General features: G+C 36.4%; 1 protein-coding gene across 3 annotated transcripts in view; it reads right to left on the reverse strand.

The window, feature by feature from the left end:
• Window positions 1-4,306: 4,306 nt before the first annotated feature.
• The window catches only part of LOC145682387 (uncharacterized), an 83,607-nt gene continuing 65,616 nt past the window's right edge, over window positions 4,307-22,297 (reverse strand). For all 3 annotated transcript variants that reach the window (XM_081753981.1, XM_081753983.1, XM_081753982.1), the window contains exons 8-10: window positions 20,850-21,005; window positions 12,122-12,263; window positions 4,307-4,621 (exon numbers count right to left, since the gene is read on the reverse strand). In XM_081753981.1, the coding sequence (XP_081610107.1) occupies window positions 4,344-4,621; window positions 12,122-12,263; window positions 20,850-21,005 (576 nt within the window). In that variant the 3' untranslated portion in view covers window positions 4,307-4,343. The remainder of the gene's footprint in view (window positions 4,622-12,121; window positions 12,264-20,849; window positions 21,006-22,297) is intronic.

The raw sequence follows: 22,297 nt of genomic DNA on the forward strand, positions 1-22,297 counted from the left end.
GGCCAGAAATTCCAGTGCTTAGTTTGAAATTTGGACACGCGAATTTGTCACATGAAATTTCCTTAAAGCAACAGTTAGTTCATTTAGTAGCATTTTGTAAATATTAAATCGTCGTCGGCAATTCAAAACCTGCTATGTGCATTTTTCAGGAGAAGCGAAAAACAGTATCCTGGTTAGATTTTTCGCTTTATAAAAGTGATGTTATAAGTATTATTTGATGCTGCACGTAACTTGATACCTTCTCAAGTAACTTCAGAATATATCAAGTTACGTGCAGCATCAAATATTACTTATAACATCACTTTTATAAAGCGAAAAATCTAACCAGGATACTGTTTTTCGCTTCTGCAAAATGCACATAGCAGGTTTTGAATTGCCGACGACGCGAATGAATGGTGCAAGAACAATATTCTTTTTGTGTGAAGAAATCTATACAAGGTATGCCAGAAAAATGTATACACTCTGTCGTCCTGTATCAGGATATTGCATTCACAATCGTCCTGATATTTAAGTATGTTGTATGTTTTTCGGCATTGTCAATTGTTTTCAGATGGGACGCTCGAGAACCTTCGCCAGAAGATTACAGAGACATGCGCATTGGTTCCATTGATACATTGGCCACTGTAGCTACAACGACTGCTCGTCGTTCTATGCGCCTCAAACTTAACAGTGCGTTTCATTGATAGGTGGGTTGGTGGTTCAGTACCAAACTCTCTTCTGCACTGACGCTTCACTTCGATAGCACTCCCAAACCTGATAAAACACTTCAAAACGTACTTACAGTGCTTGAACGTCAAGCGTGCTCCTGCCAATTTCTTACCTCACTAACTGTGCTGACAGTACCGACATCTGTTGAGCGAAAAACCATATTACAACATACTTAAATTTCAGAACAATTGTCAATGCCAGTATCCTGATACAGGATGATAGAGTGTATACATTTTCCTGGCAGGCCCAGAATTATTTATATTTATATATATATTTGGTCTAGGAATTAATTCGTGCGGTTGGTACGCACACATTAAAGCTGTAGTACAAACACAAAATACATAAATACCTTAAGAAAAATATTGTCCATCGCTAGCCACCACTTTCGCCCATCTGTCAGGCAATGTACGGATTCCGTGGCGAAAGAAGTCCTCATCCTTGGAAGCGATCCAGTCAGAGACCCATGTTTCGATATCTTCTGAAGAAGTAAACCGCTGCCCAATCAAATCGTTGTTTATGCAATCGAACAAGTAGTAGTCCGAAGGAGCAACGTCTGGTGAATACGGCGGGTGGGGTAAAACTTCCCATCCGACATTTTCTAAATAGATTTTGACCGGTTTTGCGACATGTGGGCGAGCGTTATCATGTTGAACAATAAGTTTATCATGTCTGTTCTCCCATTCTGGTCGTGTTCTGGCCAGAGCTTGCTTCAAACGCATTAATTGTCGTCGATAACGTTCTCCATTCATAGTTTCACCCGGTTGCAGCAGCTCATACTACACCACAACTTTCATATCCCACCATATGCACAGCACAACCTTTGCACAGTGAATATCTCGTTTTGGTTGTGATGGACCTGGTTCGCCTGGTTTCACCCAGGCCTTTTTTCGTTTAGGGTTCTCGTAATGGATCCACTTCTCATCACCCGTAATAATTCGATGCAGAAACCCCTTTCTGCTCTGTCGTTGAAGCAGCAATTCGCAAATGGTTTTTCGTCTTTCAACGTCTCTGTCTTTCAATTCATGTGGAACCCAATGTGACATCTTTTGAATCATTCCCATGGCTTTCAAGCGTTTGGAGACTGTTGTTTGATCAGCGCCTAATGCTGCTGCAAGTTGTTCCTGCGTTTGACACGAATCCTGCTCGAGCAATGCTGTCAATTCTTCGTCTTGAATTTTTTTTGGCTGTCCAGCTCGCTCTTGGTCTGCCAAGCCTAAATCCCCACTTCTAAACCGTGCAAACCACTTCTGACACGTTCGCTCAGCTAGAGCATGGTCACCATACACTTCCACCAAAATACGATGACTTTCAGTCGCACTTTTCTGCATGTTAAAGTAATGCAGCAGGACACCCCGCAAAAACACTTTATCAGGTACAAATTGCGCCATGTTCACTTAACTACAAACTGGTGGTGTTGACGCTTTAATCCACTGCCCTATACTACGAACGATACGCGATGACAGGGGTTTGCAACACGTGTGGATACACGGAACTGTGGGACGCTCCGTTCGTTGCGCCATCTCTTGTCCACCCGCACGAATTAATTCCTAGACCAAATATATATATATAAACATGAGCAATATAAAATACTAATTTTTTTTTTCTAGATAAACACTAAATTTCACTGGCTCGGTAACACTATTTCTACACGATTTTAGAAAGATGACTGTGTGCTTATGACTTGTGCTAGTGTAATTTCTCTTATTCCAACATTCCTGTAATTCACGTGCATCTATGTTCAGTCTACGAATCTCAACTACTGGACTTGAAAACGACACAAACTTTGAAGCTGAAATCAAGGAGTAATAAAACATTCTGGTTTTTTAATACATTTATTGGAGCATAAACATCTCATTAAATATGCCAAGTCGTTTAGACAGACCTAGAAAGATACTCTTAATATACTAACGAAAAGTTCATCTTCTAATGTAGTACAAATGATTCGTACAGTTCCAAAACTGCTTTTGTCCATTTATAGAAAACCCCACAAAACTTAGAAAAAGTGTAGAATCTGCACGTTTTGTAGAACTGGGAATACTTCAGTGTGTTTATATGAAAAATTTGGCAACATCCTCAAATATTTCCAGTTCTACTAAACACTTCTATCCTACAGTTTTCCCTTGTTTTGTTACAAATGTAAATAGAAATTTGTGCCACCAATGGTAGATTCTAAGACACACACACTGTAATATTTCTTAAGAATATTTATTCCAGCAAGTATTAGTTAATCTGTAAACAGACATCCTTTAATATTTATTAGTTGACCCTTCCATCTCCTTTACTTGGTATTTCTTGTCTTAGTTCAACTCCTAAGTTTTCTACTAAGGGCAGTGAATTTTTTAAGTATAACTTTGCCAGTGTGTGTGTCACATACCAGGTGTCAAAAATACAGGACCATAGGCCAACTCCGATGTGAGTGAAGATATGAAAAAAACCGAGATGAAAGTTGTTGGAAATAGGTGTTTGTAAATCTTGAATTTTTTCAATCGCGCCAGGCGATTGGTCTTCATACTGGTAGGGCACCCTATGCTAAGAAAGCAACGCTGCCGATGAAGCACGTTGTTACTATCAGCCCTCATCATACCAACAATACATCAAAAAGTGTTCTTGGTTCCCTCATATAACGATATGGACTTCTTCGAGCCGTTTTTCTGTGCCCTATATTTCATTCGAACAGCTTTGGGGGTGGGAGACCCGGGTTCGATTCCTGACGGAAGCCCATGTGGTTCGGATTCCACGTCCCCTCTCAAATAGCCTCTCTTCTGAAAGCGACTTTAAACTTATTCAACTCAACTCCATTCGAACAGCATTTTTAACATAGGGCGCCTTAAAAGTGTGGAGCCCAAATGGGTGTGCAATTGAAAAGAGTTCCACCATTTTAGTTGAAATCTTGAATTTTTATGACCTAAACGCTGAAAATATAACCCAAAATACACCGTAAGAAACCATGCTACTAGAGCACTTGAGTTTAGGCATCTTGAAACTACTCATGGTCAGTGATGCCAGGTTCTTTCAAGAAGGAAAAAGGATGTTATGTATTTCACACTCGAAAAATATCCCTCCCCCCAAAAATTGAACAGATTATAAGTATAGAGACGTGACCTGGGGAAGAATTTTCCTGCGTCATGTCTCCGATCGTGCTAAATATGGATTCCCGGTATTTGTAGCAGTACTGCTTTTCTTAGAGTTCGGAGTTTCCGAATGTGGATGGAAATTTTTCCATCAATATGCAACAAAGAAACTGGATGTAAGGTATCGCTGGAGGAGAGGAGAAAGAGACAGATACGAAAGATGGCGATTTCTTTTTTCGAGGTCATTGATGCTACGTCAAGTTAAGAATCGTTGTCACTTACACTGTGTAATATTTCTTTAAATTCTATTACAGAAGGTCAAATATTTCTAAGAAACGAAGCTCTAAATAACCTCGTTGGCAGTACTGGCAAATATACTAAGCAACAAGTTAAATCAATTAAGTGTAGCCCTGAATGTAATTTTCGAGCTTTCAGATTGCACGTAATTTTTGTTGAGTTCACCTTGACGACCCGGAACACCTTAGATTTTCTTGCTAGATGAGAATTTTCAAATAAATGAACCTGGATATTGCGAAACCTTTTTTATTTCATACAATTAGTTTGTCAGTTGTCAGTCAATTGCTTTTGTGCCATCTTGTAAATTGATTTCGGCCAGAGGAGCTCTCTGTCGAGTCTCGCTGTCATATATTTAGGTGATACAACGACTCCAAAGGGCTTGTGTGTTGACGTCTGATTAAAGTGGCGACGGATGATGTAGAACGTAACCACTAGAGTCGTCAGTAAAACACAAAATGCTGCAGCCAATATTGCAGGTAATTGATAGCGGAAATTGCAGGTTTTGGCGCTTATTTCTCTTGGTTCCAGACCGAAAGATGCATCACCTGTAAAAGAAGCAAAATGTTAGTTGAAATCGCACAAGAGGGTGATTGATCGATAGATGTATCTATATATTAAAATGCTAGGTTTATATGTTTGTCACCAATTCTTTTGACAAAATCATCTTGAAAACCGCCATTTTCACTGATCGATTGCAAATTTTGTGTAGATTGTTCAGTTCTAATTGAATATTTAAAAAATGGCCGTTATTTCTTTCTTACATATTTTAAGGGTACACTGGAAGTATTGAAATTTTAAACAAGTAAAGTAACACATCCTACGAGTTAGACGAATCTTGATTGGATTGTTTTGCCCAATGAACATAATCTATCACTGACATTATAATTAATTGTGTATGTAATGTATTTGCTTATTACATACTGCATGCAAGGAGAAAAAAAAAAAAAAAAAAACTGTTCATACATGAATTAGAAACTCCAACTGGAAGTAGGTTCATATCTTGCAAACGGTGCGAGATATCGAGTCTCCCTTTTATGGTACTCCTTGCCGATTATATATAATATAGGGTGTTTCAAAACAATACCGATAACATTTGGGAGGTGATTCCTGACACCAAGATAAGACGAAAAGTATAGATCAACCTGGGTGCACAAATGTCTTCTTTCGGAGTTATAGGCTGACGAAAACTTGAAAAAATGGACATTAAAGGTCCATAGCTCCAAAATTACGGGACCTACCATAGTCGGGTCAAGACCACATAGGAACTAATAGGTGCACTATCCAAAAATACATGTTTCGGTATCCTAAGGTACTCATTGTATATAGAGGCGCGGATCCAATTGGAGAGCTATAGCCTCTCTCCCCCCCCCTCCTCCTGACGCTCAGGTATACACTAGATAGAATGAGCTTCAATCCTACTTCTTTACGCTGGATAAAGCGGGAAAATATGGTTTAGGCCCTCCCTTGATCATATCCTGGTTCCGCGGCTATATAGATAGATAGATATCTCAAGAAGTCCTTCACTTGTGTTGTAAAGGGACATGTACAGATCTGAGGAATGACCAAGATATTCATGGTCATATGTAAATGATACGCTGTGTAGAGAGCGCATGTTCAGCTAGTATTGCTTATATAATATGCTGAGAGTTTCCACGGAAATAACTTGAAACTTTATATCACGCATCCTAATAGAAGAGGGGGGCCGCGGTGGCTCAGTGGTACAGCGTTCACCTCTGGTGCTTGGGGTCGCGGGTTCGATCCCAGCCCCCGCCAAGTGAACTTTGTGGTGGACAAACACCGTGTGCGTGGGTTTTCTCAGGGTTCTCCGTTTCCTCCCACCCTCATTCCACCATTTCATTCATTACTCATCATCACCGTCTCCTTTAGCCTAACCGGCATAACCGTGGGACGTAAAACTCAAAGATTTGATTTCATTTTTTCCTAATAGAAGAGGGGAAACCGGGTAAGGATACTTACGAAAGCAAGTATTATTTGCACTAACTAAAATAAATAAATAAATGAAAGAAATGCAGTTTAGAATTTCGATGTTTCCCTTAACATGTTTTCTCAAATTTGTGAATAAATGAAAGGTAGCTGCCAACCACTGTCAGACCTGTAGAAAGTCTTGTTCTGGTTAGAAAATACTAAAATATATTACGTATTCAGGATATTGGTACGTGTATAAGCAGCAACTTTTCAAAAATGAAGTGCGGCTTTTACAGGCAAATGATAAGAAATACGTAAAGTACATAACACTAAGAATTCCTGTGGTGATTCATGTAAGAAACATGGAAAAGATATTTGAAAACAAGACAAATACATGGGATGTATTTTATTTGATGAAAAAAGTAATTCACATGTTATATTTACTTACGTGCACCTTTTATCAATATATTTCTATTGATAAATCTATTTCTGCAATACAGTAGGACTTCGTACATTTGTACTTAACGAGCCATCATTGTTGCTCTAGAAACGTTGCCTGTCATTTAATAAGTGGAAGTTATTGGTACAGTTGCTTCTTTTAAGGAAAATATGAAGCACAAAAAATAGCTACAATAATCATTTTAAACTGCGAGTTATACGATTTACTGAACAAAACTGTCGCATGTCGTTTCAAACTATTGCTGGTTGTGTAAAATTCTATATTCTTACTAAAAGGAATATAAACACACCTCAATAGTGACTAATGTATTACTGCAAACTTGTCCAGATCAATAACGCACTTAAGTACCAATGATCACTTTTATTCCTATACCTCTTATTGGTATACACTTCTTCACAAGAACTATCCAATTATTATTAGTGGATATACAATCGCTACGGCTTCTAACTGAACATATTAAATAGTCTCAACTCACAAGTACATCCATAACTTACTTCGTAATCTAGCGATTCTCTCTTTTTATCCACAACACACATTATTTTTCTAACAATAGCTACTTAATGGCATGTGTACAATTTCATGTAACTTCCTGTCCATACTACATCCCAACAGGTTGTACAGTCAGAAACAATATTAAGTATAGGTTGGAGCTATCATTTCTTCATACTTCCAACCTTTACTAAATATTGTTTCTGACTGTACGAATAATAAGCATCATAAAAATCTAAGGTAAGCATAAAAGGTTTATATGTAATAACTAGGTACAAGGTGTCTATCGATCACGAAAGGCATGAAATCAAAACGGTCATGAAGGTCAAGAAATTTACTTTTTGGATCACAATTTATTTTATCTGTACAAATACAGGGTATAGACTAGAAAATTTTGTAGAACGTCAAAACTCTCTACCAAAAATGTGTATGGTCTGCTTTGGACGCTACCAAATCGCAAGCAAAGCACTCTTATATCGCATGCATGAAAATTCGGCCCAATTCGCATCCAAATTCGTTCTTGAGAGAGTAACTAAATTTTATGGTTTGAGAAGGAAAAGGTCAAGAAATTTTATTTTGGAATTTTAGTAGACACCCTAAGATATCGGATTTTTATTACAGTAAATGCATATTTTGTTCCCTTATATGTATCTCTGTTATACTTGGTAGGGGTTTGTAACAACAATAATACAACTCGAATTTCAAGTTTTATAGTACATATAAATGCATATTTCAAAGGTTGAAATCTATATTGGTGCTTAAGAGCATATTCAATATATTCTGAAAGTTTTCAGATGTATGCCTATAGCATGCAATAAATCTAGTTTTAGTTCATATTTTCAGTGCATTTAAATAACTATGCAACAGAATGGCTTCTTGCATGGGAAGATGGAAGTATGCCTAGTTTATGGAGGATCAATAATGTCTGCAACCAATCAGAAGAGCAAAGATGCTTACAACTGCCAAGGCTTAAGAGAAATCTGATAAAAACTCATTGTAATATCGTGTCGACATCATTTCGGAAACAACAGACGCGAGGAACCCCTTTCTATCAATGCTTTTTTTCAAGTTGATGAAGTTCAATACAAGCTCCAGTCAAATTCGGAACTCTGTGGAAAAGAAGTGGACGGATGTTCTTGCCACAAACTCTTGTCTACAAAGTAATTGAAACCATGGGAAAATACCTTCAAGGATTATATTCCAACTTGCCGGAAAATTACATACCAAACTTGCTCCTCTCTATAAATATTGTCCAGTAAACTGTTGATTTTGAAAAGTCATTTTCTGGCTATAAATGCAGGGTTCATACACTACCTGGAAAACCTGGAAATCTTAGGGAAATTGATTTTGGAAGAAAAAATCCTGGATAATTCAGGGAAATGAATCATATCTAGTAATAAACCTGGAAATATCAGGGAAATTGAGTTCAATATTTTTGTATATTTTGAATGTATTCAAGTATGGAACCAAAGTATTTACTTTTTAATTCTCTTAGCAGGCTTCTCAACCTAATATTTTTTCAACTTAAATTTTATTTATTTTAATTATTTATTTTCATGTGACTCAATATTTAATTGCAATCGTTCATTGAGGAGAAGAGTGGCCTTTCTTAAATATATAAATAAATTATTCTTAAAATTTGTATGTTCTCTTACTGTTAGTTTCTTCCACTTGACCTGGAAATTGCAAAAATAATATCTGGAAAACCTGGAAAGTTCAGGGAAATCTCCCCGTCTCCCCAATATATTTCATATCACAATCCTTACAATTTATACAATAAATGACACCTTTCTGCTCTCTTTTTCCCTTGTTCCTCCCTTTGCTTTTGACCATGTCCAACAACCTCTGCTACCTTTTCTATACACCTTGACTCCTTGCTTTCTTAACATATTTTTTAAAATCTCAGTATCTTCTCCTAACCCTACAATACCTTTCCATACCCCATACCCCAAATACTAAAATTAATAATGATTGTATTTTGTTTTGTTTAGATGTTACAGCCATGTTCCCTAGTCTAAAGAGAAGTGGTATACTTGATACGATTAAGAGAGTTATGGGGGGAGAATATGTTAAAGGCTGAAAATGGAAGAAAGTTAGGAAAGCCCTCAAGTTAATATGGAAGTTTTGGTTTCTGTAAAGTTAAGAATGACATATATAGGATTAAGGATGGTTTAAGTATAGAATCTAAGGTAAGTCCGGTATTGTTTGATATCATTATGAATGTGTGGGAGAAGGATGTGGTAGAAAAGGGGAAAGAAAAGATTCGATTTTTATGTAGGTACGTTGATGATTGTTTTGAGATATGGGAAGGATCAAAAGAAGAGTTGATAAAGTTCGTTAGTAGTATTGAAGATAAGGAAAAGGGAATAGAATTAGAACTAGAGACAGAGCAGGGAGGTGTATTATGTTATCTTGACATTTTAATGAGTAAGGAAGGGAAGAGCATTAAGACTCAATGGTATCAAAAAGAATGTAATGCTGGTGTTTATTGTAATAAGAAAAGTAATGTAGATAGAAGCACAAAAGTTGATTTCATAAGAAATATGTTAGAAAGAATTACCAAAATTTATAACAAAAATGTAGAAGAGAATGTGGAAATCTGGACAGCTGTATGAGAAAGGTTACAGTAAAAGGGATATCGTTAAAGCATCTGTGGTCTCGGGGAAAGGTAAAAGTGGGGAGGACAATGATGGGGTATGGAAAGGCATTGTAGGGCTAGGAGAAGATACCGAGATTTAAAAAAAAGCTGTTAAGGAAGCAAGAGGTCAAGGTGTATAGAAAAGGTAGCAAAAGTTGTTGGACAACGTCAAAAGCAAAGGGAGGAACAAGGGAAAAAGAGAGCAGAAAGGTGTCATTTATTTTATAAATTGTAAGGATTGTGATATGAAATATATTGAGGAGACGGGGAAATTATTGAAAGAAAGAATTAAACAACATAGAAGTGATGAGAAACATGGCAGAGAAACTAACGCAATCTTTAAACGCGTAAAAGAAAAAGGACATGATGTGAACTGGGAAGAAGTTATTGTGCTGGAACGAGAAAAAAGATTGCGGCCGAGAAAGTGGAAAGAGGCCTGGTGGATAGAAAAGGAAGGGGATGTAAACTTAATGAATTGGATCAAAGGTATCAGCATTAATAAAGAATGGAGGAATATTATTGATAAATACAGAAAAATGTATGTGAATTAATGTATTCAATGGTTGCTTGCTCCTTGTTGTTTCTTTCTGGTAGAATGTTAGGTTGTCCCATTGGACAGTTCAGGTAGATTTCCTTGCTTCTGATTGGCTGTTTGAACGGGCCAATGAGAGCAGATAAGGAGATGGGTTTTGTATATATACTTGAGTATTTTTTTTGTATCACTCAGTGTATGTCTGACACGGATCTTGGCCAGAAGATCGAAACGTCACATGTAAATGTGTTTTTATTAAGTAAGTGCAGTTTTGTTCAGCAGTGTGTGTATTTTTCAATATAAGAGCTTTCAGACAGATAATTAGCACGCGTGCTTTCTAGCTATTGGTTTCGTTTCGTGCTGAGAAGGACATTTAAACTTAAAATTAACGATCACATCCTTTCCGTGTAGGCTAAGGCAGTTATTAACAATACTATTTCTTTCATTACTAACAAAAATACATGGTAATATCTCTTAATGATATAAATCAAGACCTTAAAAGGATTAAAAAAAAAAAAAAAAATGCTGCAGTACCGGAAATTGAAAAGAAACATTAAATTTTCTTCCAAAGTGAAATTGAATTTCTAATATTTATTTCCATTGATACATTAAAATTAATTTACTTTTCATTAGTACGAAAATATCAAAATTACCTCAAAGTGCAGAAAACGTTTTTCCGTACTTTATATCAATTCTCTGTGGAAGAGAAATGTCAATAATTGAGAATAGCAAAATTTCAAAAGTGTTAATTTTCGAGAGTTATATTTGGTGAAATATTAATTTAATGTTGGAGTAGACAGTTGAATTATGAAAATAGATTTTATTTGTAAGGATCTCTCGTGGTTACTAGTCTAGCCTATGGTGTGGAGGGCTCTGCGTTTCGTCTGGTAGACATATATGTTCTTTCGGTCCTATGCTAAATGTAAATTCACGTCTTATATAACCTCGAACAAAACGAAATGAAAACTAAGTTTTACGTCACACGATTATGCCGGCTAGGCTAAAGGAGACGGTGATGATGAGAAATGAAAGAAATGGTGGAATGAAGAACGTGTGAGGAAACGGGAGAACCCCGAGTAAAACCACGCACACACTATTTGTCAACCACAAAGCTCATTTGGCGCGAGCTGGGATCGAACCAAAGACCCATGCACCAGAGGTGTCATATAACCTTAGTACTAAAGAAGACAAGTATTTGAAGTCAACAAGAACTCATCGTCATCTCTAGCTCCATCATGATTCTCCTTTCGGTTCTCCTGTTTGCAGGTTTAACCCCTACTCGGATACAAGTCCAAATGTAGTTTGAATCCTATTTCACCACTAGGAGCCCATCAGTAATATTTCTTTTATCGCTTCAAAATTTTACAATGCACTCTTCCTAGCTTCACTGAAATATCTGTTAGTAAGAGAATTCGAGTGATTTACAGAAAAATTGTCGAAAACTTGTTTAAATAGCCTGAATTTTAAGGCTAAGAGCCTACAAATGGTGCAGGTCTCTAAGAATATGTCTTGGAGCATAATTTAGTACTAGCAGAGAAGGTTAAAAAAGAGTAATAATTAACACTGTCAACATTTCGAACAATTCGTGAGGTTATGAAATTACTGCCTAGTTTCTTCTATAGATGTTATATAATTCCCCGTTCCAACAGTTTTCTTTAACACAGGAAAATGAAATTTCTAGTTCGTCAAACGATTATACCCCTCAGGCTAAAGGGGACGGATGATTAATGAAATTGAAGATTATGAAAAAGTACGTGGAATCAGAATGTGGGAGGAAATGGAAGAACTCCGGGTAAATCCACAATCACTGATTTGTTACTCACTTCATATTAAACTTACGATTTATAAGAATAACTACTGGCATTTATAATTTACAAAGTTTAATGAAGGCACTGGTTTGTAATTAACGTTCATAATACTGTAATGGACGTGTTCTAAACTGTTTTGACCAGCGGAGAGAGTGTGCGCAGGTAATATCTTAAAATAATAATAATAATTACCTGTATTCGGCAGTGTAACTCGAAAGGAGAGCTTCGGTTGCCAGTCAGCTGTTCTGTTTGTGTGTTGGAATCCAGATCCTGTAATCGTTTGGTTGATATCTCTCTTCCTTCTCTCATAACTTCGTTCATCGCTGCAGAAGGCCTGAAATAGGTCAAGAACTGTAGCAGAAATTTCGTACAAACCTAGAAAGTCAGAAAATGTAATCTCTCTCAAGTACTTAAAAAGGGAGTGCCACGTATAGCTCTCCCTGTTACGTGACAAATCAGTGCCAATCACCGTCAGTTGAAAGATAACCAGGAAAGTGAAGATTTAAGAGAGAATGCAGTTGCTAGAGGTAAAAGAAAAGAATATATTTCGCCTTTGAAGATAAGGTATTACTACATTACGTATTTCTACTTTTTGTAATATTTCGACTTTCCTAATCCATTATTACGAAATGCTCAAACTAAGGCGACAGAGAAAAAGGGTGCTGACATTATTAACTTTAAAAAAATGAAAATAGAACACAGCTTAGCTGAATTTATATGAAGAGAAATATGTAATGTGAGTGTGTGTATGTTTATTATAAGGAGTAGGTTATGGATTCTCGCTCATCTATGTTGCAAGGTGCCAAGAACATTAATTTTAATTCAAACTCATCCTTCATTTTATCAAACACATTTCATACAAACATCTTACTCTGTGTAAACTATTTATATAGTGATCGTGAACATAGAAACTTGTAGAACGAACCAAATTTGTAGATATTTCCAAAGCATTTCTCGCATAACTGAGTTTCATATATTATTCTCCGAAACTAACAAATTGTGCTAGCTGTAAAGCCCTTTTTGAACGGCACGTTAATTTCAAATATATGACTTCTAACCAATCAAATATATGAAGAGACGAGCGGTGGTACAATTGAGAAACTGCTAGCAAAATTAAATTTGGAAAGATAGCAATCAGTGTATCTATCTATCAGGAGCGTCTACCGTCTTCATGTTTCATTTTTTTTTTTTTTTTTTAACCTCAAAAGAGTGTTTTTGAAGTCTTCGAGTAGTATTTGAGTAAAAGTAAAACTTTACTCTTCAGTGCAAGACAATATTGATGCATCTATCAAAAATGTATATAAAAAGCGCTGAAAGAAAGCGAGAAATTTATAATTGCATGACCGCTGTATCTATATCCACTAACATTGAGCATTGGCAGGAAGCTTCTATTTCTTAACATAGAAAAGCACTTTTATATTTGTGTCGCTCCTATCCTCTTCAATTAACTATAAATGGTTGCAATAAGTTGATAACCACCAGCATTCTATTTCCATATTACAGGAGAGACTTGACTATCAGGCTTCCGTACCATCCAGCCTAGTTAAAAAGTAATAATTATAAAAAGGAATATTTTTTTAAAAAAATTATCTACTCAACTTTTAATGCCTTCGTAAAAATACGACTTTGCTAGGAAGAACCAGTCATCTTTCAAGGATTTTTTTTTCAATCACTGAAATTTTTTACTTTTTTCATAGCTGTACGTTTTCACATATATGAAATAATTTATTAACGAATCGTAAAGTAAGTTTAAATCATTTTTTTAAGAGTTAAGCTTATGTTGTACCTTGATGTTTTGTTTATTTTAAAATTGTATGTATGTACGGCGTACATTGTTTTTTGTTTCGTGCAATTAAAATAAACATAAAATTTGTCTTCAAATGCATTCTCTACTTTTATTCCTGGATTTCGTTTTTCTGTAATAAATTTTTGAAATGTACAGTACAGTACATAACAAGCGTTTATAAAATACTGGCCTAAGAGATCAGGGACTATGAATAAGAAATGCTTTTGTCCTAAATTCTGTTGTTTGAATGCTATGAGTGGGCATGAAATGAACATAATAGAACTTTGGCCCTTTCTCCACTTCAACCCGTATAGTCGTGAGTCTGCTATAGTTACAAAGTTCTCCATTTATAAGCGCTTGACTCAACTTCTTTTCATTGTGGTCAACTAACAATGGTAACAAAGAGGACAATTAAGAGAAGAAAAAAGAAATCGCAAAAACACTTTACGGAAACAAAGATCGGTATGGTAGTGGTGTATACAACTGAAGTCGAATTATTTTCACTATTTTGTCTTCGTTGTTCGCTAAACTGTTCAAAGCCAAGTCTGAGGCAAAGGATCAAAATGAAAATTGTTCGATGAAACAGCGAAGTGTTCATATTACACATAACGATTCCAATAGCGTTATAATGTATAGTGTTATCCACAGAACGTATTATTTCTCCGGATTAACTAACTAACTCTATGGCCTATAGGACCCGGAGGTTCACTGCCGCGTTCACAAAAGCTCATCACTGACTTCTATCCTTAGCCAATTAGATCCTGTTTCTACTTTGTATTCCTATCTCTGCGAGATCCATCTTAATATTATCCTCCCACCTGCGCCTAGGTCTTCGTAATGGTCGTTTTCCGATTGGTCTTCCAGTCAAGACTTTGAAAGCGAGCGTTTCTACTTTCTTCCATTCTGGCTACATGACCTGCCCATCTGAGCCTCCTAGACTTGACGACCCTAACAATGTTGGGTAAACCATATAAATTATGTAGTTCCTTGTTATGAAGTTTCCGCCATTCCCCATTCTTGTTCCTCTTGGGTCCGAATATTCGTCTCAGGATCTTGTTCTCACTTTCAGTCTATGTTCTTCTCTCAGATTAAGCGACCATGTTTCGCAACCATACACAACAATAGGCATTATTATCGTTTTGTATATTTTAAGCTTCAAATTTCTCGACAGAATTTGCGACGACAAGAGATTTTGAACCGAATAGTAACACGAATTCCCTGCTTTTAGTCTACATTTAATTTCTTCGTGAATATGATTTTCGTCGGTTAATATTGATCCTAGATATTTGAAACTATCCACTTTATCAAAAGTATTATTTAATATTTTAACGCATCCACAATTTGCCGTATTACGGTCCCGACGCACTTCCATGTATTTAGTTTTCTCTGCATTTACTTCTAAACCCATATCCCTGCAAGCGTTTAATAAGATCTCTGCATTTCTTTCTATTGTTCTCCTATCATCCCCTATTAAATTTACATCATCAGCATATGCCATAACCTGGTGAATACCGTTCAACTCTAGGCCCTGGTTGCTATCTTTGATTTTCCTTATAGCGTATTCCAGAGCAAAGTTAAATAATAATGGCGACAACGCATCTCCTTGTTTCAGGCTATTTTCGACGTGAAAGCTCGTGGACAAAAATTTTCCTACCCGGACTTTACTTTGGGATTCATTTAAACATATCTTAATTAATCTAATTAGCTTTTTCGGTATTCCAACTTCTGTAAGAACGATGTATAATGTTTCTCTCCTAACCGAGTCGTACGCCTTTCTGAAATCAATAAATAGTTGATGTACCGGGGTATTGTATTCCCACTTTTTTTTTCGAGTATTTGGCGAATGGTAAATATTTGGTCGATAGTTGACCGATTTCGTCTAAATCCGCACTGATAATCTGCAATAATTTCATCTGCGTAGGGTGCCAATCTTGCTAATAGAATATTTGAAAGGATTTTATAGGATGTTGACAGAAGAGAAATGCCTCGATAATTATTAGTCAGTTTTGTCGCCTTTCTTATGAATTGGAACAATGATTGATTCTTTCCACTCTTGTGGCAATTCTTCCTTGTTCCAGATAAGGAGAATGAGTTTGTGTATTTTGTTCCACAATTTTTCGCCTCCAGCTAAAATTAACTCAGCCGGAATTTTATCTACACCCGGAGATTTATGTTTCTTTAATTTCTTTATAGCGGTTTCTACTTATATTCGGTTGGATTCTGGAATATACGGTTCTGCGGTGTGTATCTTCTTTTCTCCACTCACATTAGTTTTTTGCTGCGTGTTCAGCAAATCATCAAAGAAATCTTTCCATCTATTTAAGATGCTATCCGTATCAGTGAGAACTGTACCGTCAGCTTTCTTTAATATATAAGCACGAGGTTGATAGCCTTTCTTAAATTCGCTGATCCCCTTATACATGTCCCGAATGTTTTTATTTTTACTATTACCTTCAAGTTCCTTAATTTTAGCTTTAAAAAAATCGCGTTCTTTTGTTCTAAAAGTTTTGGAAGTTTCCCGCCTGATATATGCGAAATTTTGTGTAGTTATTTCATTCGGATTTTGTAGCCAGCGTAATTTTGCCTGTTTTTTCTGCTCTGCTAGTTTAATGCATTCCTGGTCGAACCATGGTTTGTTCCTACGTATTTCCGCGTGTCCCAATTTTTCTTTTGCTGAAATTTTAATGCTATCTCTAATTTCAATTCAAGTATCCTGAACACTAGTGCACTCCGAATCTTCTAAAACCGAGAATCTATTCGAAACTTCAATCTGGTATTCTTCTCTTACCTGGCTCTCTTCTAATTTCTTTAAATTAAATCTCTTCGTTTTCGGACATTGAATATTACCTTTATTCAACGATAATCTCTCTCGTATTATCGCTGCTACCAGGTAGTGATCAGTGTCACAATCAGCCCCTCTAAACGACCGGACATCAATTATGCTAGATTGCCTTCTTCTGTCTACTAAAATGCGATTAATTTGATTACGTGTTTTTCCGTGTAGGGATGTCCAAGTGTATTTATGAACGTCGCGATGTGGGAATTTTGTACTCTTCACGATTAGGTTTTTGGATGTTGCAAAGTTCACGAGTCTAACACCGTTGCCATTATTTTCCTTATGCAGACTTTCGTTCCCTATAATCGGTTTGAAAATATCCTCTCGTCCTACCTTCGCATTGAAATCCCCTAATAGAATTTTCATATGGTATCACGGGAGTTGGTCAAATATTCGTTCCACTTCTTCATAAAAACTGTCTTTTATATCGTCATCCTTATCTTCTGTTGGGACATGTACATTTAAAACAATAATATAACACCACCGTCCCTTAAGAGTAATAAAAGAAAGTCTGTCAGTAACAAATTCAACCTGTTTAATTGCTGGTAATATTCGTTTATGAACGAAAAACCCTGTTCCTAACTGGTGATTTTTATTTCCTTCCCCGTAAAAGAACGTAAAATTTCCGGAATTCACAGATCCATTTCCTTCCCACCTAACTTCCTGAACTCCTACTAGGTCCATCCTGTATTTCTCTAACTCACTCGTTACGGATTTTAACGCGCCTGCCCTATAAAGGCTTCTAATGTTCCATGTTCCAAATCTCATGTCCATTTTCTTTTGCTGAGGTCGTGCCAAGTTATCAGTCCTTGTCCGAGGCTTTTGTGAATATTTCTGAACGAGTGCCTTTTTTTACAGGATGAGGTTGTTAGCCTTACCCAAACCCCCAAGCTGGAGGATCACTCCTAGTCGTCTGTCCGCGACTGCTTATTCAGTATATTCGCAGCTAACCTCTATATCTAGAGGCCTTCTACTCGATCCGCAACCTGAGGACGCGCCATGCCGTGGTGACAGGAACCCACGTTACACGAATTTCTCCGGATTTTATATATATATAAAAGTTATGATTTTTGAGTTCAACGTCCCTTTCAGCAGCGAGGCTATATGAGATGCGGGCCTACAGTTAACGTGGGATCCGAAATACATGACTCCCACTGTGAATCAAACCCGGAGATTCCTGCGCCAAAAATACGTACACTAGCCATGGTTTTGTTATTATCGTAAATTTAAATATATAACATTATGTTGCTTAAGTAATACACTGGTACCATCCTAAACAAACTGTGCCGCTAAAACAGATTGTGTCAACAGGGTGTTTTTATTTATTTATTTATTTATTTATTTTAATGTTTTTAAATTACTTTGTCTTTACATGTCCAGAAATCCAACATTTGGCATAAAGTGCCGGATATACATGTTTGTGATATATTGTCAATTGTAAAAGACGATCGGGTGGCATAACAATAAGAAATTATCTGTGTAGTCCACATTCTTATCCCATATGCTTCCGATTTCGCGACTTCTTCGTTCATATCCTTACATAATGAGGAAACAAATACATACAGCTTACTTGTTCTGTAACAATTATCACTTTAAAAACAGTTTCTAATAATAATTGTAAGTATCTCCTTTATAGTTTCGTGAATCTATAAGATATATATATCAAGTAAAAGTTAAAACATTAAATTCATACTTTCCTGAGTGCAAGCCAATTAAGCTTAAAAAGAAAAAGCAATAAAATCCATGCAGACAAAAGTTACGAGGCTAATGGTCAAAAAATAGTGGGTTCACTTATAAAGTTCTCGCAAATGCACATTTCTAGTAAGAAAAATGTCAATTTAGTGATACTATATGTAAGTCAGGACATACAGGTATTTTTTCAATCTCGTCTATATAAAAACGTATGTGTGTGTGTATGTTCCAGCATAACTTTAGAACGTCTGAAAAAAGTTAAACCAAATTTGGTACAGGCATGACTTACAATCTGAAGCAAATATTGTGGAGGCAAAACAAGACAGAGTCTAAGGATGGGATCGGAAGAGGATGGCATGTAAAAGTAATCGAAAACCACCAATACTAGTGCCGAATCCATAATTTTCGGGATCGCTGAGATGAATAATGACGTTTTCGATGCCATTTAAGTCCAAGTTAAGCCCCTATCGACATAGAATTGGGAATTAAAAGATAAAATGTCCAAAATGGTTGAGATTATTGTCGAATTCGTAATTTTTGGAGTCGCTGAGCTGATTGGGGAGAGTTACTGTCACATTTAAGCCCAAGTGTAGTCGAATACAAAGATAGTTGTTCTGGAGTTTTCGAAAATTCTGCTTTTAAGGGGATGGGAAGGGGACAAATTTTCTAATTACTTTCGCTACACTGAAATTGACTTTATCTGTTTGTGGTTGCATCATAGGAAAATGGCTAAACCACTTGAAATAAATTTTGAAACAAAGTTAATACCTACTTGAAACTGGAATTTTATCAAACATTTTGATTAAAGGACGCATCCTACGGGAATAGGCGAATACAAAATTCATTCCAATAATGCAGTAATACCATTATAATTTCATTGAAATGCCTATCCACTAAGGTCATTGTGTGATTCTAATAAACAAGAACTCGGCTATCAGAAGTACAGAAAAGTAAACAACACAATTGAACATTACAAGATTTCATAATAATAATAATAAACACATTGGCTATTGAACGACAACAGTGTAGAAAGAGCGAGAAAAAGAGAGAGAAAGAACATTATGTGGACGTTCATTAAAGATGTCCCCTCACCTAGTTGTAGTTAATGTAGAATATTAAAATTTTACATTTCTATTGATACATATCACTATAGACTATGAGGAAAATTTAATTTTTTAACTCCTAACATTTTTAACTCCTACAAGCCCTTAATTGAAAGATAGTGAAAAGACGGGTAAAACTGAATCCTGAGCCGTGATCAAATTTATGTACCCACGAAAGGAAATATTTGATGAGATGAAACAAAACTTATGGAGAGGAAGCCCCATTATATGAAGTGGTGAAACACTGGCATTGTGAGCTCAAAGTACGGCCAGACTTCTGTAAAAACGGCTCTCATTCTAGGGCAACCCCAGTCCGCGATTAATGAAGACACCATTGGTCATGTGGGAGCCACTGTCTTGGAGGATCACCCATAACCATTCGCTGATTAGTTGAAGATGTCAACATAAGTGTGGGATCTCAGGGAAAGTAATCCATGAGTATTTGTACATACATAAGGTGTCTGCCTGATGAATTATCCGGCTAGTGACACCTTTCCAAAACCAGGAATGAATCACTTGCTTCCAGATGATTTTGACACTACCACAAAAACCAGAAGAACGTTTTTCAGAGACTAATAACTTAGCATGAAACATGGGTCCATCACTATAACCCAAAGACTAAGGCTCAGTCAAAGTAATGGAAACATACGTACTGAAATTCAAAGAAAGCCCGTGTCCAACCGTCAGTAGGAAAAGTTATGCTGACAAATTTTTGGGACCAGCATGGAGTAGTGATGATAGGCGCCACAATTACAGGGACTACTATGCTTCTCTGCTGCAGAAATTAGGTGATTCTATCAAAACCAAACGACGTGTAATCCCGACCAAAAGTGTACCACATTCTCCAAGACAGTACTTAAGATCACAGCTTTCATTTGTCCAGATCCTGCGGCTATGAAATCCTTCCCCATCCCCATACTCTCCTGATCTAGCACCATTTGATTTCACCTCTTCCGAAGCATGAACGGAAAGCATTCCCAAGACTATGAAACGTTGATTTCTGGGATCAAATCATGGGTTCTGAAACATTCTGTGGACTTCTACAAACAAGGTGGCCACAATTGCACAAAACGATGGGAAAAGTTTGTAGCTGTTGGAGGCTTCTATATAGAGAAGGACTCATATCTGTTCCAAATTTCGTGTATCTCAGTCAACAGGTAGTCGCGGAAAATTTTTAATGAGCATCCCTCGTACTTTTGAAAGCAGCAAGACCTAATAAAAAGCAGGCCCGTATCGAGGAAGGGTCTAGGGGGGCCGAACCCTCTCTAAAATTTTCACGGTAGGCTTCCAAATGAAGTATAATATGGTGATGAATTATAATATGGTTGGATCGGCCCCCCAAGTTGTACCGCACCCCCCCCCTACATTTTTGGGTTGGCTACCGGCCTGATGAAGAGTCATTTAAAAAGCAGAAAATAGTCAAGAGAGAAGTATTCTAGAATGTAAAATGGAATAAATTAAAGACAAAATTAGGATAATAAACATTTTATTGGTCTATCATACCAGAGGACAGTCTGAAGCCTCAACACAAGCCATGATTCGAGCAGACAGCAACACTTTATCTCCGTTCCTCATTCCGTCGAACATGAACGCTCGGAAGTTGAAGATGTTGGCGAGTCCACTTTCACGATCTTGGTGGGGATGATCAGGACAAACTATCTGAAAAGACAAGAGTTCCAAGAAACAGATAGAAAGATAATTCTGATCCTGAATACGTGTTATTAGACTACCGAAATTCGAAATGTTTACCGGTTGACAGAAGTTTATATTATATCATCGAAATATTGCAGAAGAATAGAATAGAATATTTTATTGTAACTAAGTCTACATACAGACACTAGAGAATGTTACATCAAGTTATACAAGTAAATTCCTTCTTAACCTATACTAATATATTTTATCTTCTCCAAACTCCTTAACAGCAACTAACCAATAATACATTTTGCTATTAAATTTAAAAATAGGTAAATTTTAGATGTGTATTGGTAGACTGTTCATGAATTTTATACCTTGTATATAGCGGTTTTTAATTTTTGATAGCCTGCTGTACGATATATCAACCTGTTTCGCAGAAGAATCAGCCAGTCCTTGTATCATATGAATGAATATTGAATTGAATTGAATTAAATTGAATTGAAAATGCCTTTATTCATGAGGCGAGGTTCAGCCATAGGCTGCTCTACCATCTAACCCAGCGTTTCCCAACCGGTGTGCCGCGGCACACTGGTGTGCCGTGAATGGCCCGCTGGTGTGCCGCGAGGAATCGAAACAAAATTACTAATTTTATAGCAATCAAATTGCAAAACGTAGGGGAAAATGTATATTTGTATTTCACATTACTATGAACCTCTACTATGAGTCTACAATTTTAAGTTTCATACCAGGTTACTTTCTATATATTTCTAATGTTGAAAAAAATGGTTATCATTTTTATGATCATTATTGCTTCTTTATTATTACAGACTATTTCGTAACTTGAAAATTTAAAATATCATTCAATCCTTTCGATAAATTACCTACATTTGAGTTTTAAAAGTAAAAGAGATTTGTTTGTTTGTTCGTTATTTAGTGATCTTCCTTCTTAGTAAAAGGTTGAATACAGTTTTTTTTAACAAAGCGTATTTTTAAAAACCTGAGTCCAATATTTCATTACAATTGTTTTCTATTTTTAAATTAGAATGAAAAATAAGCATAATAAATTACCATGGGTAAAAACCAGTGATAGTGCTTTCTTCTCTGTAAGAAGGAGATCAATAATCACAGAAAAATACCACTGTGTTTTATATTTACAAATGATAATATCTATAAGTGTGCCGCGAGAATCCACGTAACACCCGTAGTGTGCCGCAAGTTGAAAAAGGTTAGGAAACGCTGATCTAACCTAACAAAAGTACAATTAGAAATGTCACATGGGAATATATATAAAGATATTTTACACGTACATATAAGCA

The sequence above is a fragment of the Thermobia domestica genome, chromosome 3 (assembly GCF_964235325.1).
Source record: "Thermobia domestica chromosome 3, izTheDome1.hap1.1, whole genome shotgun sequence".
In the NCBI taxonomy this organism is placed as follows: Eukaryota; Metazoa; Arthropoda; class Insecta; order Zygentoma; family Lepismatidae; genus Thermobia; species Thermobia domestica.